Here is a 14,904-nt window from a genome sequence, read left to right as displayed (position 1 = left end):
GTAAATCAAGTAAATGTCCTTCAATTGGGGAATAGCTTAGCAAACTGTGGTATATGTATGTCATGGAACACTATTCTATTAGAAACCAGGAGGGACGGGATTTCAGGGCATGAACTGATGCTGAGTGAGATGAGCAGAACCAGAAAAACACTGTACACCCTAACAGCAACATGGGAGTGATGTTCAACCCTGAAAGACTCGCTCATTCCATCAGTGCAACAATCAGGAACAATTTTGGCCTGTCTGCAAAGGAGAGTACCATCTGTATCCAGATAAGGAGCTGTGGAGTTTGAACAAAGTGCAAGGACTATTCCCTTTAATTTAGGAAAAAAACAGATATATCTTATTGTCTGATCTTGTTACCTCTTAGACTTCTCTTCTTTAAGGATATGATTTCTCTCTCATCACACCCAATTTGGATCAAGGTACAACATGGAAACAAAGTAAAGACTGACAAGAGTGCTTTCTGGGGGGGGGGGAGCAAGATTGGGGGAGGGGGATTGTAAAACTCAAATAATATATTTAATAAAAATAAATTTTAAAAAGAGTACAGACTGAAACACACTTCACTGAACACAACCAAGAAATTTGTTTTTCTTGAATAAACCAGGAATTTTTCTAACAGAAAATTTTATTTTTCTTGCTTTTTCAATGGGAATGTAGAGGGAGGTAGATGGGAAAGCAGACATCTTCATTGGGAAATAAAGTTTAAAAAAAAAGCTATTGGGGAAGGGAGGGAGAAAAATGTGGAATTGAAAATCTTACCAAAAAGCAATGTTGAAAACTATCTTTGCATGTAATGTTGGAAAAATAAAATTATTTTAAAAAGGGGAAGAGAAAAAAATTTAAAAATATTAAAAAAACCAACTATGCCTATAGTTCAAGATTTATTCCTCTGAATTAATTAAGTTACAAGGACAATTTCATCAGCTTTTAGGGCAAGGGTTCTTAACCTAGATTCATGATTCAACATTTTAACTGTATAATCAGTTTCCTTTGCATTTTATCATTATGTATAATCAGTTTCCTTTGCATTTTATCATTAAAGTACAATTTCCTATGCATTTTATTTTATTCATTTAAAAAATATTATTATACAAAAAACTTTAAAAAAAATTATTATTATGAAAAGATGGCCTCACCAAACTGTGGAGTCCATAAGGCAAAAAAAATTAAATTAAATTTAAATTAAAAACATTTAAGAACCACTGTTTAGGAGGAAATACATCTAGATTATATGATGGAAATCTTAGTAGATGCTGCCTCTACCAGAAGTCCCAAGAAGAATAATTTTCTCAAGAGAATAGAAATGGAGCCTGGGGGTGGCTAGATGGTGCAGTGGATAGAGCACCGGCCCTGGAGTCAGGAATACCTGAGTTCAAATCCAGCCTCAGACACTTAATTACCTAGCTGTGTGGCCTTGGGCAAGCCACTTAACTTCATTTTCCATGCAAAAAAAAAAAAAAAAAGAAATGGAGCCTGGAAGGTGTGCCCTGGTCTAGGACACAGTGCCAAACAGCTGGAGCCAGTGGAGCTAAATGGGACCATAAGAAGACTATTTCCAACCTCTTCACAATGAGAGGCTTTGGGGTTCTATTCTTTCCTTCTCCCTATAGTATGGGTGGCAGAAGCTTTGCAGAAGAAGAAATGGTTGACAGTATGAAAATATTTCTCCATAGTCCTGTCAAAGGAATCAAGGACTCCATCTGAGCATGTGCACCATCTCCAAACTGGCTATCTAGATCCAACAGAAGAGGAAAGAACAGAGTTGAAGACTATTACTGGAGATACCTCTCTGCATAGAGATATCTGGTCCTGGTTCAAGTTTATCCTCACCTCTATCTTTTCCCCTGTTTGTGCTTGGTAAAGTAGCTGACCTGGTATTTAAGGTATCCAGGAGGAAGGTAAACCATTCCCATATCAGCAAGATCATCACCAATATGCTGTTAACTCTTTTACTTCAAGCCCTTTTCCTGATCCGGGTATATTTGCCTCTCATTAGCCAATTGGTCAGTTCCCTGCATGTTTCTCTTCTCTATTCTCGCATCCAGATCTATATCTAGTCCCTGGTCCCAGACAGCTCCAGAAGAGAAAGTGAGACTTTGTCCAGTCCCTCCTCACTTAAATTCAATTCATGGAATGTCCAAGTATCACCTCCCTGATGGCAAGGTCCTCTTCAAGAACAAAGGACAAAGAACAACAATCTCTTCTCTATGCACTGTACTGTTCTGAGTAGCATTGGTTCAACAAAGGAAATGCAATACTGATTATCCAACATTGAAAGTAATTTGATGTAAAGACTGGCAAATTGCCTTCTGGGGGAGGGGAGTAAGATTGGGGAAAAATTGTAAAACTCAAATAAAAATCTTTTAAAAAAAGAAAGAAAAAAGAAAGTAATTTGGAAAAAAAGAGGCAATCCTCAGAACAAAGCAATCTTCTTCCACCATGGCTCTCTCTTCTCTATTCACCTCCCTCTATTCTTCATCAACAACAATGAAGCAACAATCCCTGGGAAAACATACCTTTTCCAGTTACACCTCTTCTCCTTGGTAGTTTCCCTAAGCAACAGACTCCTTTCAAGACAGTCTACCTGTGGTATGCACTGAGCAACTCATCTTGCCAAAAAGCTCCCCTCACCCCATCCATCTTCTAACAAACTAAAGGCTGCTACAATAACCCACTGAGCTGCCTCTAAAGGAAGGGGTGGCTTAGAAGAAAGATGCAAGTGGAAAGTTTCCCCACACCAAGAAAAAGTAGGAGGCCCTACCAAAGGCCCTCCATACATTCTCATGTCTTCTGTGGTAGTATCAAGTTTTACTATCTCATGAGTGTAGGACAGAATAGTTTTCACATCTGATGTCGATTTTTTAATGTCATCATATCTCTGTAACAACAAATATTTCTGTAGTTGATTTCTACTCTCTGCCAGCCTTCTATCTATACTGCTTTGGGCACCTTGCTTTTCCTTCCATGTCATACCTCCTCTTCACGCTGCCACCACTGGATGAATGGATTGTGTAAATCGCGTGTTTGTGTGTGTGTGTGTGTGTGTGTGTGAGAGAGAGAGAGACAGACAGACAGACAGACAGACAGACTGACAGAAACAGACATTCACACAGGGTGAGGAGGAAGGGAAAGTTTTCTAGTTAATTCTGCTTGTTTACCTCTATGGCCAACATCTTGGTTTCTGTAAAAGGTTAAATTTTCATCCCTCCTACTTTACTGATGAAGGAATGAAGGAAGGAAGGAAGGAAGGAAGGAAGGAAGGAAGGAAGGAAGGAAGGAAGGAAGGAAGGAAAGGAGGGAGGGAAGGAAGGAATCTGAAGAGGCGAGACTATGTAGGAAACAGAGGTCTGTGTTGATTTGGAGAGCAAATATGTTCCCATTCCTTTTATTTAATCATCACTGGTACTTTTAGGGTTTCATAATAATGAGTAGAGTAGGTGGGGCTCAGTGCACTGGATCTGGAGTCAGGAAGACTCAACTCTGGTCTCAGACACATTCTAGCTGTATGACTTATTTAACCTCTGGTTGCTTTTATCCCCTAGAAAAGGAAATGGCAAATCATTCCAATGTCTTTGGCAGGAAAGCTCTATGGACAGTACTGGCACACTGTGGTTCAAGGGACCATGAAGAGTCAGACATGACTGGATGACTGAACATATCTTAAGGGATTGTACCAGCTTTGGACAAATACCATTATTATCATAGAATGCCCTGACAAGTCAAAGTTTTGCTAAGCATTGAGTATAGTTCTGTCACTTCAGAGATTTTAAATTCATTTTGTCAAGACTACTGGTAGCCAGTGGGGATATTGCATGCTGCATATGATCAGGGACTTAGTAAAAAATATTAAACCTGTGGCTTAATGGGTTTTTTCCTGTCATTTTTACAATGAGGTTGAGGGTCCAGTGACATGCCATAAAATTGTAAGAAACTAAACAAGTGGAGGCTTCTGATTTCTTACTGAGTGGTGAAAACCATCAAGTTTATAATGGCATTTAAGGAACATATGGTCTTGTTTGGGTTCAGAAAATGGGAATATAAAGTAAATGGGAAGTTTACTGCACTAAGCAAAATTGGTAAGAAGATATTTCTGCAAAATGTTGAACTAAAACACAGGTCTCATCTTTTCCTGTGGTTAGTATAGGGAGATTGACTTTAGATCACTCAATAATTAGTTCTCAAAAATTGTTGCATTTGAAACTGATAATCACTTTTGTATAGGTAAAGTGTCTTTATGTATATTTCTGCTGTTTGTGTATCTTAAAGGAGCAAAATTTAATTAGATTACAGACAATGTTCCTCAAAATTTCCATAAGGCAAAGCAGAAAGAAAAGCAGCTTACTTGAAGTTTTAAGAAAACCTTTGAGGAGAAAGGTCAGTAACATAACCATGTTGATTAACAGATGAATTTCTTCTCTGGTGTTTTCACAAGAAAATGTTAAATAAATTGCTAGTTCTCCATAATTGTGAGTGGGTGACTACAAGTCCTCTCATAGGGAATACACTAAGTTGGAAATAAACTACAATGAGAATCTGTACATAAGATTTACTTGTAAAGTATATGGTTAAATGAGACCCTGTACTAATTAAATACTTCTGGTATGCTCCAATAAGATCATTTGTGGTTTTGACAAAATATTTTAAGGTATTATTACAATCACTTGTAGAATATTTCTAACTACTATAGGTGCTTTGAGGGAGAAAGTTTAAGTGACAAGCATTTTTTAAATTTTGAAATTTTTTTCATAGTAAAATAAAACTCTGGAAGTTAAAAAATAATGATAAAAAGTAAAAAGTTTGTCTTTAGATTCACAATATGAAAAATATTTATAAGTATATACTATGTGCAGGACACTGTGATAGGCACTGGAAAAGATGCAAAGTCAATATACAACATTGTCTTGGTACCCAGAGTGAGAGGGATAAGATACTCAAATAGACAAAATATATAAAAGTACTATATTCCAATAAAGAAGATAAAAATGAGAGTCAATGATAGAGAAAATATAAGAAAACAAGTACAGTAATATACTACCAATGGAGCTGTGAATTGATCAGACCACTTTAGAAATCAATTGATAACTAATATGAAGTCATTAGACTATTTATATTCATAGATTCATTGGTCCAATTATTACACATATCTAGGAGATCAATGACAAAAAAGAAGTATCTTGCAAATAACAATATATTCATAGAATTACTCTTTGTGGTAGCAAATATCTAGAAACAAAGGGGATACCCAAATAATAGGAAAAGTCTATCCCTATGGTATATGTAAGTAAGGCAAAATAAGAAATGCTGAATATCATGGAAGATTTCCATGAAGCATGCAAGAACTTCTAGAAATGCAAGCAGAACTAAAAGATCAATGGTTTCAACAACTACAATAAAGTAAGTAGCAATAGTAGTAGCAATCATACTATGATGAACTGTAATGAACAATCTCAGTACTAGAACTGATAGGGAAACAAACTTTCCTCCTCTTAGAAAAGAACTATGGGTATAGGATCTGGCCATGTCACTTGGGCTATATATAAATGTGGGGAATTTTCTTTCACATAAAGTGGGGGGGGGGGGAGAGTTGAGTAAAATTACACTGTCAATAAAAAACAAAAGAAAAATCTATTTTTGAAAACTAAATGCATTTGAGAATTATAAAACTGTGCAACCTAAAGGGGATCAGGAAAAGGTTTCTAGACAAGGGGGCATTTAAGTTGGTATTTAAGTTAGTATTTAAAGAATGGGTAAAAGGAATACACAGGTGAAGAATGAGAGATAAGATATTCCAAATACAGGGAATTCTGAGCAGCCTGGATAAAGGTTTAGTCACAGAAGTTTACAGTAAATAAAATCACTGAACAATCTGGAAGAGTGACCTAGAAGTCAGTAGATAATAACAGTAAGAATATGAAGACTGAACAAGTAAATTACAAAAACCTTTTAAGAGAAGAAGCCAGAGAAGGATAACAGCAGCTAAACAATCTAAAGGCAGCAGTGGGGAATAAAAAGTATTCTCTCCCTTCCTTAAGAACCAGTGAATCTAGAATGAATACAACTGAACAGAAATGGAAGGGAAGTGGGAACCTCAGCAGAAAGCCAGGTTTCTTTTAAAGCAAGGAGACAGAAGCAATGAAGTTTGAAAGAATAATGAAGTAGAAGCAATTTTATAAGAGCAGTAATTAAGCAGGATAAGTCAAGTAAAGGAGAGCCCAAGTTGGTGTGGACTACATAAGAATTCAATCTGCCTTATTAAATTTAGTTTTCCATCATACTACTTGGTATTATATACACCACTATAGTAGAATATTAAATGATAGTTAAAACTACTGTTATTCTGATTACTTGATTAGCTCAAATCTTCAGCAAGACACAGAAGAAAAATGTCACTCACCGTTTCTGAAGGGGAAAATGGTGTTGGTAAATTCTGACTTCGTAGTAAAATGCTTTCTATCACAAATGCTATATGCTCTGCTTCAAGAATATCACCAGGATAAATAAAAGGAGAAACAAGAAGTAGAGCCCACTTATTTAAGTCATCAATGGACTAGGATAAAAGAGGAGGAAAAAAAGTTAGATATCATTATAATATTTCTATTGTTATTTCAATACTTCAGTTCCAGGCAGTTTGAGTACAGGCATACCTCAGAGATAGTGTGGGTTCAGTTTTAGAATACCATAATAAAGCAAACCATACAAATTTTTTTTCCAGTGCATATAAAAAAAGCTATATTTATACCATTTGTAGTCTATGTAATAGCATGATGTCTAGAAAAGCAATGAACATATCTTAATTTAAAAATATTTTATTGTTAACAAATGCTACCATCTGAACCTTCAGCAAGTCATAATCTTTTTTGCTGATGGAGCATCATGCCTCAATATTGATGATTGCTAACTAATCAGAGTGGCATTGATGAAGGATAGGGTTATTATGGCAATTTCTTAATCTGTTTGCCTGTTTCCTCAACTGTAAAATGAGCAGGAAAAAGAAATAGTCAAGAAAAGTCCAAATAGGGACACAACTGAACAGTGACAAATGTTCCATGTCAAGTGTTTTACAAATATCTTCTCATTTGATTCTAACAACCTGGGGATAGGTGGTATTATGATCCCCAATTTAAAGTTGAGAAAACTGAGGTACACAGAAGTTAAATGCCTTGCCCTGGGTCACCCAGCTAGTATGTGTCTGAAATTAGATTTGAACTCAGGTAGTCCTGATTCCGGGCCCACTTAGCTGCTCAGGAAGCTAAGCAGGTATGAGAATGGCAACAAGAATAGCCTGGTTAGACCTTAGAGGATAACACAGGCAGTAGTCAGGTTGTGAAGGACTTGAATGAAATTTGTACTGGAGACTGATGATGTTTGTCCTTCATTCTTGAGGAAGACCATGACATCAAGGGAAGTGCTGCCATGACAAGTACATTAATTAGATTTGAGTGAAGGGGTGCTGTGCTAAGTCACCAGCCTAACTTTCTCCTCCAGAGCCATCTCCAGATGGCTGATGATGATCCCCAGTCATCATCCAGTGGCCAGATATGAATCAGGATGACTAGAGATGGCCCTGGATGCAAGGCAATTAGGGTTAAGTGACTTGTCCAAGATCACCCAGCTAGTAAGTGGAAGTGTCTGAGGCTCAAACTCCGTCCTTCTGACTCCAAGGCCAGTCAGTGCTCTATCCACTGTGCCACCTAATTGCCCTTCAGTTGAACCCAGAGATATTAAGAGATCTACTGGATTTTATTGAGCAGAGGAGAAACATGGACCGACCTGTGCTTTAGGAACTTCACTTTGGCATTTGTGAAGATTAAAAGTAGACTGGAGAAGGTATATTTAAGTTAGGGAGACTAATTAGGTCAAATCTAAGTTGATTCAGAGAGGCTCATCATCAGAAGGTCAACAAATGATCATTTTTGGCTACATCTATTCATAAAACCATCTAAGTACAGAGGAGTTAAAACCTACTGCACTTAGAACCAAATAACCATTCAGTACCAATGAAGTCATAGATCTTTTGAAGTCATTTAATTTCCACACAATGGAAGATACTTCAAAAATAGGACACAGGGATAACATTTTATTTCAGTCAAACTGAACTGTTTTTAAAATTATGCTTAAATTTTTTAGTCTTGTTGAAAACTGTATTTTGTACACTGATAAAACATTTTTTTTAAATTTTTTTTGCAAGGCAATGGGGTTAAGTGACTTGCCCAAGGCCACACAGCTAGGTAATTATTAAGTGTCTGAGACAGGATTTGAACCCAGGCACTCCTGACTTCAGGGCCAGTGCTCTATCCACTGCGCCACCTAGCCACCTGATAAAACATTTAATATGTACTCATCACCAGTATATCACCAATATATTAGTTTCACTGTAATACAGTCTATAGCTATAATGCTGGTAACAAAAAGATGGGCATTTCATTTCAGAGGAACCATGGAGTCATTAAAAGGGCTCTGCAACTTTCTAAAGACAATCCTGACCTGTTCTCTTATTGCTCAACTGTAGATCTAATTCATTGTCTATGTATACCATCTGTTTCAGATATACACAATGATGGACAAACTCTATAAGATGTTCTCCCAAATGCATTTGTAATGTAGGCAGTAGATATTCTTCAACTATTTGATCTTTCCTCTGTGGATGATCAGGTCAAATTACTTTGAGCAGTAATAGATCTCTTCTAACAGATTCTGCAATATTCTACAGTTTAATGCACAATGAATTAAACAGGAATATCTAAAAGATCTCACCATCTATAGGGCGCTTATAGTGATGGAAGTCTATTGCTTCCACTATGCTGTTTGTTCCTTTATTTTGAAGAGGATCACTTACATGTGATATCTTGCCTTGGGTTTGATGTGGATTTAAATGAAGCCCAAGCTGAACAAAGTCATAAACCTCACTCTCTTCCAAAACATCAAAGTCCAGTGGTATCTTTGATTTCTGACCATGCTCTAGCTCCACAGTGCCTGCTTCAGTCACTTTCATAGCCACTGGAATAAATTGTTCTCATCCATCTATTCCACAAAGGAAGTTTTCACATGCTTGGGGCAGACACCCCCCCACCCACCCAACTCATCAAAAGTTTGAGGCCTGTTGGTTGCCCTCAACCTGATTTAGCCACATCTGTGAAGACAGTTTTACTAGGGTGTGGTCACTGGGAATGTTACAACTTCTTGGAGTTTGGGAGACTAATTAGGTCAAATCTAAATTGATTCAGAGAAGATCATCACCAGGAGGTCAGGGCATAGTAAACCCTCCCAGCAGAGGAGCTGAAAAACCTCATATTTCTACTATAGAGGAAACCTATGGGAGACAAAGTCTGATAGATAAGAATAGATATGGAGACACAGAAATACTCTGTAGATTAAAAAAGACGATTAGGACTGGATATGTTGGGTGAGTAAAAGTGAAGAGCCAAAGATTATACAAAGATCATGAAGCTGGGTGACTGGAAAAATGATGATGCCCTTGACAGTAATAGAGAAATCTGAAAGAAGGATAGGTTTGGGAATCTGATACTCAAATAGAAAAACATAGCTCAAATATTTTTTAACAGTTCTCCACTGAACAAAAGTCAAACTTTTTACATAGTATTCAAGGCCTTCCTTTAGCTCAAATTTATCTTTCCTGGAATATCTCAAATTATACTCCCTCACTCCATCTAAACTAGAATACTTGAATATATTCTTCCTTTCTCACATTTTCACTCATATAACTTTAAGGAGGTTTTTTTCCACATCCTCAAGCAAAATCCTAACCATTTCTCAGATCCTGACATAAATGTCATCATCATCTTCATAGTTCCAATCAACAAGTCTTTATTAAATATCTAAATATATACTTTTCCTAAAGCACCTACTTCATTCTATCTTCTATTATTTACTCGTTAAGTTCTATCTCCTTGCATAGGCATGTGTTCTTTAGCCAGGAACTGTGTTTGGTTCATCTTTGCATCCCATATTGTTACAGCTGAAAAGTAAAGCTGTCACATGAAGAAATCAAAATGTTGAAAAATTCTAATATTTCAACAATTATTTATCAGTAAATATAAGAAATGTGTCAAGATTCACAAACTAAAGGAACACGGTAACTACTCATAAAATATATTGTATAACCTTTTATTTATTAGTGTAGGCTTTTTCAGATTAAGGACTGAGTTATTTTTCTTTATATTCCTAGCACCTAATAATCAGCAGGTTTGTAACATATATTGAAATGAAATTAGCATTAGGGCCAATTGTTGTTGTGTTGTTCAGTTGTTCCTGACTCTGCAAAATATTTGGATCCTGACAAAGACTGGAGTGGTTTCCTTCTCTAAGTCACTTAACAGAAAAGGAAACTGAGGCAAACAGGATTAAATGACTTGCCCTGGATCAGACGGTAAGTGTCTGGTCCAGGGCAGATTTGAACTTAGAAGGAGGAGTCTTCCCAACTCCAGGACCAGCACTCTAGCCACCTAACTGCCCCTTAGGGACATCTATATCAGCTTTAACTGAACAGTCAAACTAAGAAGAATTCAAAGAAAAAAGGACTCCAAATCCTCCCAATTGGTACTAAGCTATCTGGTTCAGAGTTACTGAATCTACACAACAAATTTCTGATAATGGGTATGTTTTTTCTATTTAGTTAAAGTAGGAAAAAACTTGGTATTGGTATTACAAATTCTCTCAATTGCTGTTTTATAGGAAATGAGAGTATGTGTGATTTTTCACAATTATTTAATATCAACTTTTCTTGGAGTGACTTGAAAATTGATCTCTCAAGCTTCTTTAAATTGAATCATCGAGACAGATTTCTTCTGTGTGCTTGATTGGATCCATTTGTTCTTTCCTTCTTCTTTGGAGTCATTTCCACTTAGAGGTCCATAAGTCAAATGCTAGCCTGTGGGACTGGGTTAAGTCACTTAATTGCTTTGGACTTCATGATCATAGATAAAGAACTGAGAAAGAACTTCAGCTATCATCAGTTGAAATTCATTTTACAGATCAGGAAACTGAGACCAAAGAGCTGGAATCTGAATGGAGGACTTCTGACTCCAAATTCAAAACTCTTTCCAATATACCACACTGCTGCTCTGTAATGTTAAGAACCCACTCAAAATGGGATGACTCCACAGCCATGGATGATGAAAACAGTTTTTTACAAATATGTTCTATCTGCTCCTTTGTATACTTTTTGCACTGAAATCATCAAAAAAATCAATGTGCAAGCTGATTCATTTTCAAGGATTCCACTGAGGTTCTCTCTATTTTCCTGCTATGCAACAAATGTTAATATAGTAAACCACAATTGTCTTCCTCATTGTTTTTTCTTTTGCTGATCATAAGCAGTACAAAGTAAGATTAACAAATGTCCCAGAAAATTATTTCTTTTTTTGCCTATGGCTTTTGAAACCAACTCCACCAACTTTCCTATTAGTGTATGTACAAGGAATATCTAACTGAATAACTACAACTTCTTGAGCAATTCAGTTTCATTTATAAAGAAAATGTCACTATATATGTGTGTGGGTATGTATGTATATATATGTACATAAATATGCATAACTCAACAGTTTAATATTCAGATTTGGCTTAAAACTGTGTAATTCTTAAGTAACCTCAGCCCCATTTTCTGTCAACAAAAATACAGAGAAGGGGATCATTTAAGACTGTGTCATTTAATATCTTTCTTAAACATTTCAAGAGATCCTGGTCAATGAACTCGTCACCTAGTAACTAACAAATCAGAGATGACCTTTTCCATGTTGGGCTAGTCTAGCCCTATAAGAGAGAAAATGTCAGCACCTATGTTCGAATGGCATCGTTTTCAAAAAAAGTAGGATCACCTCAAAAGAAGGCACTGAACGAAAGTTTGGGAGGAGGTTTCCATATCAGAGTCATAGATCATCTAGTTCATCCCCTCTCACTTTATAGATGAGGAAAATGAAGTTCAAAGAAATTAAGTGACTTACCCAGTCCCGCAGGACAGCATTTGACTCAGGGACCTCTAACTTCAGAGTCCTTTCCAGTGAGTCACACTGCTCTACTTGCCTGTTACTCAGCATTAACTTTTTCATGTAGCATTTTCCACAAATCTTGATCCTCAACATAATAGCACTAACTCAAAATGAAAATACTTTTATGTAAATGTTTCCAATAGGACATAAGCCTCTTGTGAAGAAACAAAAACGGCATCAATATTTTTACAACTATTTCAAGATCACACAGCTGCCCGGTAAATGGCATTAGACTCATTCTTATGAACCAGGTTCTAAACAAATGCAGTTTATTTTCAGCGGTGACAAGTGTCTGTGATTCACATAAAGAAAAAAAATATATAATGGCTTGGGAAAATAAGGTCAGAGGTCGTCACACTCCCACCAGTCGATAATAACATCTCACTTTGTTTATGGAACATTTTTACGAGTTTGCAAAGGCTGCGCCTCAGAACAAGCCTGGGCGGCGGGTCCCGGGTCTCACCCCAGAGGCTGGAAGCCACAAAGCTGAGAAGAGGGGGAGCTCCCCGGGCCCGCTCCGGGGGCCGCCGGGCCGAGCAAGGTCAGCCCGCCTCCGCCCAGCGCCCCCCACCATCCCGCAACGCGTGACTGAAAGAAGAAGCCGCTACCTGGGTCTCGTCGATGAAGAAGACTCGGTTGCCCATCCGTAAGCAGACGCCGTCCTCCGGGGCGGCCGGGCCGCCGCTGCAGAAGGTGAAGGAGCAGCCTGTGCGGTGCAGCCGGCGCACCGTGCTGCGGACGACGCGCGCCGGCCGCGCCCCCCAGCGCGCCCACAGGTACAGGTAGCACAGCGTGATCAGCATGCCCCGGCCCCCCGCCGCGCGCAGCCGCTAGCGCTTCATGCTCCGCGAACTCCTCGCTGCCCGCGTCCACTCACAAGCGCGCACGGAGCGGGCCGGCGAGGGCCCTGGCCGCTGCCCCCATGCCCTCCCCGCGCCGACAGGCCCGCCCCCGGCCCCACTTCCCGAGCTCAGCCGGCGGGCCGGTCACTCACCCGGAGCCGGGGGTCGCGAGTCCCGATGCCCCCACCCCCCTGGCCCCATCCCCGGCGCTACCTTCGCCGCTTCCTCCCCGGCCCCGCCCCCCGCTCTGGTTGGCTCCGCTGAAAGAGAAAGCGCGAGCCTGATTGGGCCGACCCGGAGTGACTGGCGAGCCACGCCCCCGCTCCCCCAGCCTCACTTCGGGTAGGCGCCGGGCAGGCCCGAGGCGGAACCGCGCCATCTGGCCCCTCCTTCCTCCCGGTTTCGTGCTTTGGTTTGTTGGGGCTTTTTCTGATGGGGGGAAGGGGAGGATTTAGTGGGAAAATCCCCGATTCCATCAGAACTGCCCCTGTGGGCTATTTCCCTTAAGCAAATCATAAAAGCATTGATTTTTTTTAATAAAAAAATTATTTGTATATTTAATTAATATTTTATGTTTAGTTAAATTTAACCATATTTAGTTCATTTTTCCTAGTTACATGTCAAAAGATTACGTGGGGAAAAAATTTTGAGTTACAAATTCTCTCCCTCCCCGACCCATTGAAAAGGCAAGCAATACAACTATATCTATCTATATTATGTGTGTGTGTGAAGTCGTATAAAACTTATTTCCATATTAGCGATTTGACCAAAGGAAAAAAACCCCACACACACACACAAGAAAAAGTTTTAACAAAAGTATGAATTTCCTATCTAAATCACCACATAGAACAATTTCTGTGGGCTATGTCCCATAAATCATAAAAGCATAAATTTTTGAAAAAATACACTTATTTTTATATTTAGTTAAATTTAAATGTATTTAGTTAAGTTTTCCCAGTTACATGTCAAAAGATTGTGGGGGGAAAATTTTTGAGTTCCAAATTCTCTCCCACTCCAGCTCACTGGAAGGCAAGTAATGTATTCATGTGATGTCATCTAAAACCTATTTCTATATTAGCCATTTTGCCAAAGAAAGCATGCAAACACACACACACACACACACACACACACAGACATACAGACAAGAAAAAGTAAAGTTTTAACAAAAAATTTAAATTGTGGAGGGAAAATTTTGAGTTCCAAATTCTCTCCCACTCCAACTCACTAGAAGGCAAGCAACATATCTGTGATTCATGTAAAGTCGTGTAAAACCTATTTCCATATTAGTGATTTTACCAAAAACATTTGAGGTCCAAATTCTCTCCCTCCCAACCCTTTCTTACCCAGTAAGAAGGTAAACAACATGTCCATTATACATGGGAAGTCATACAAAATATATTCTCTATTAGCCATGCTGAAAAAGAAAACACACAAAGTTGTAGGATTTTTTTTTAAAGAATGAGAAGCATAGGGGCGGCTAGGTGGCGCAGTGGATAGAGTACCGGCCCTGGAGTCAGGAGTACCTGAGTTCAAATGTGCCCTCAGACACTTAATAATTACCTAGCTGTGTGGCCTTGGGCAAGCCACTTAACCCCCTTGCCTTGCAAAACTAAAAAAAAAAAAAAAAAAGAGAGAGAGAAGCATTGATTGAAGTATTTTAGTGAATACCTTATCCATCTCATTCTAGACTTGAAGATACAACTGAAAAAAAAATACCAAGTTTCTCTACACAATCATAGTGACTGTGAGATGTTGTCCTCCAGATCATCCAACAAAGAAATAAACGTTAATCATCTACTATATGAGAAGCATTGTGTTTGTCTCTTTATAAATATTATATCTTTCTTTTTGGTTTTTTGCAAGGCAAGGGGGTTAAAGTGACTTGCCCAAGGTCACACAGCTAAGGCATTATTAAGTGTCTGAGATCAAATTTGAACTCAGGTCCTCCTGATTCCAGGGCCAGTGCTTTATCCACTGTGCCACCTAACTGTCCCAAAATATTATATCTTTGAACCTCACAACACCCTCATTTTATTTATTATCCTCATTTT

General features: G+C 38.5%; 1 protein-coding gene across 2 annotated transcripts in view; it reads right to left on the bottom strand.

The window, feature by feature from the left end:
- HLCS (holocarboxylase synthetase) overlaps positions 1-12,889 on the bottom strand; it is a 216,546-nt gene extending 203,657 nt beyond the window's left edge. The window contains exons 1-2 of one of the 2 annotated variants that reach the window (XM_074213936.1): positions 12,620-12,889; positions 6,401-6,553 (exon numbers count right to left, since the gene is read on the bottom strand). In XM_074213936.1, coding sequence (XP_074070037.1) covers positions 6,401-6,553; positions 12,620-12,814 — 348 coding nt within the window. In that variant the 5' untranslated portion in view covers positions 12,815-12,889. The remainder of the gene's footprint in view (positions 1-6,400; positions 6,554-12,619) is intronic. The other variant, XM_074213937.1, reaches the window with a different exon arrangement.
- Positions 12,890-14,904: the final 2,015 nt, after the last annotated feature.

The sequence above is a fragment of the Macrotis lagotis genome, chromosome 1 (genome assembly GCF_037893015.1).
Source record: "Macrotis lagotis isolate mMagLag1 chromosome 1, bilby.v1.9.chrom.fasta, whole genome shotgun sequence".
NCBI classification, from domain to species: domain Eukaryota; kingdom Metazoa; phylum Chordata; class Mammalia; order Peramelemorphia; family Peramelidae; genus Macrotis; species Macrotis lagotis.
This window is presented reverse-complemented; position numbering and strand designations above follow the sequence as displayed.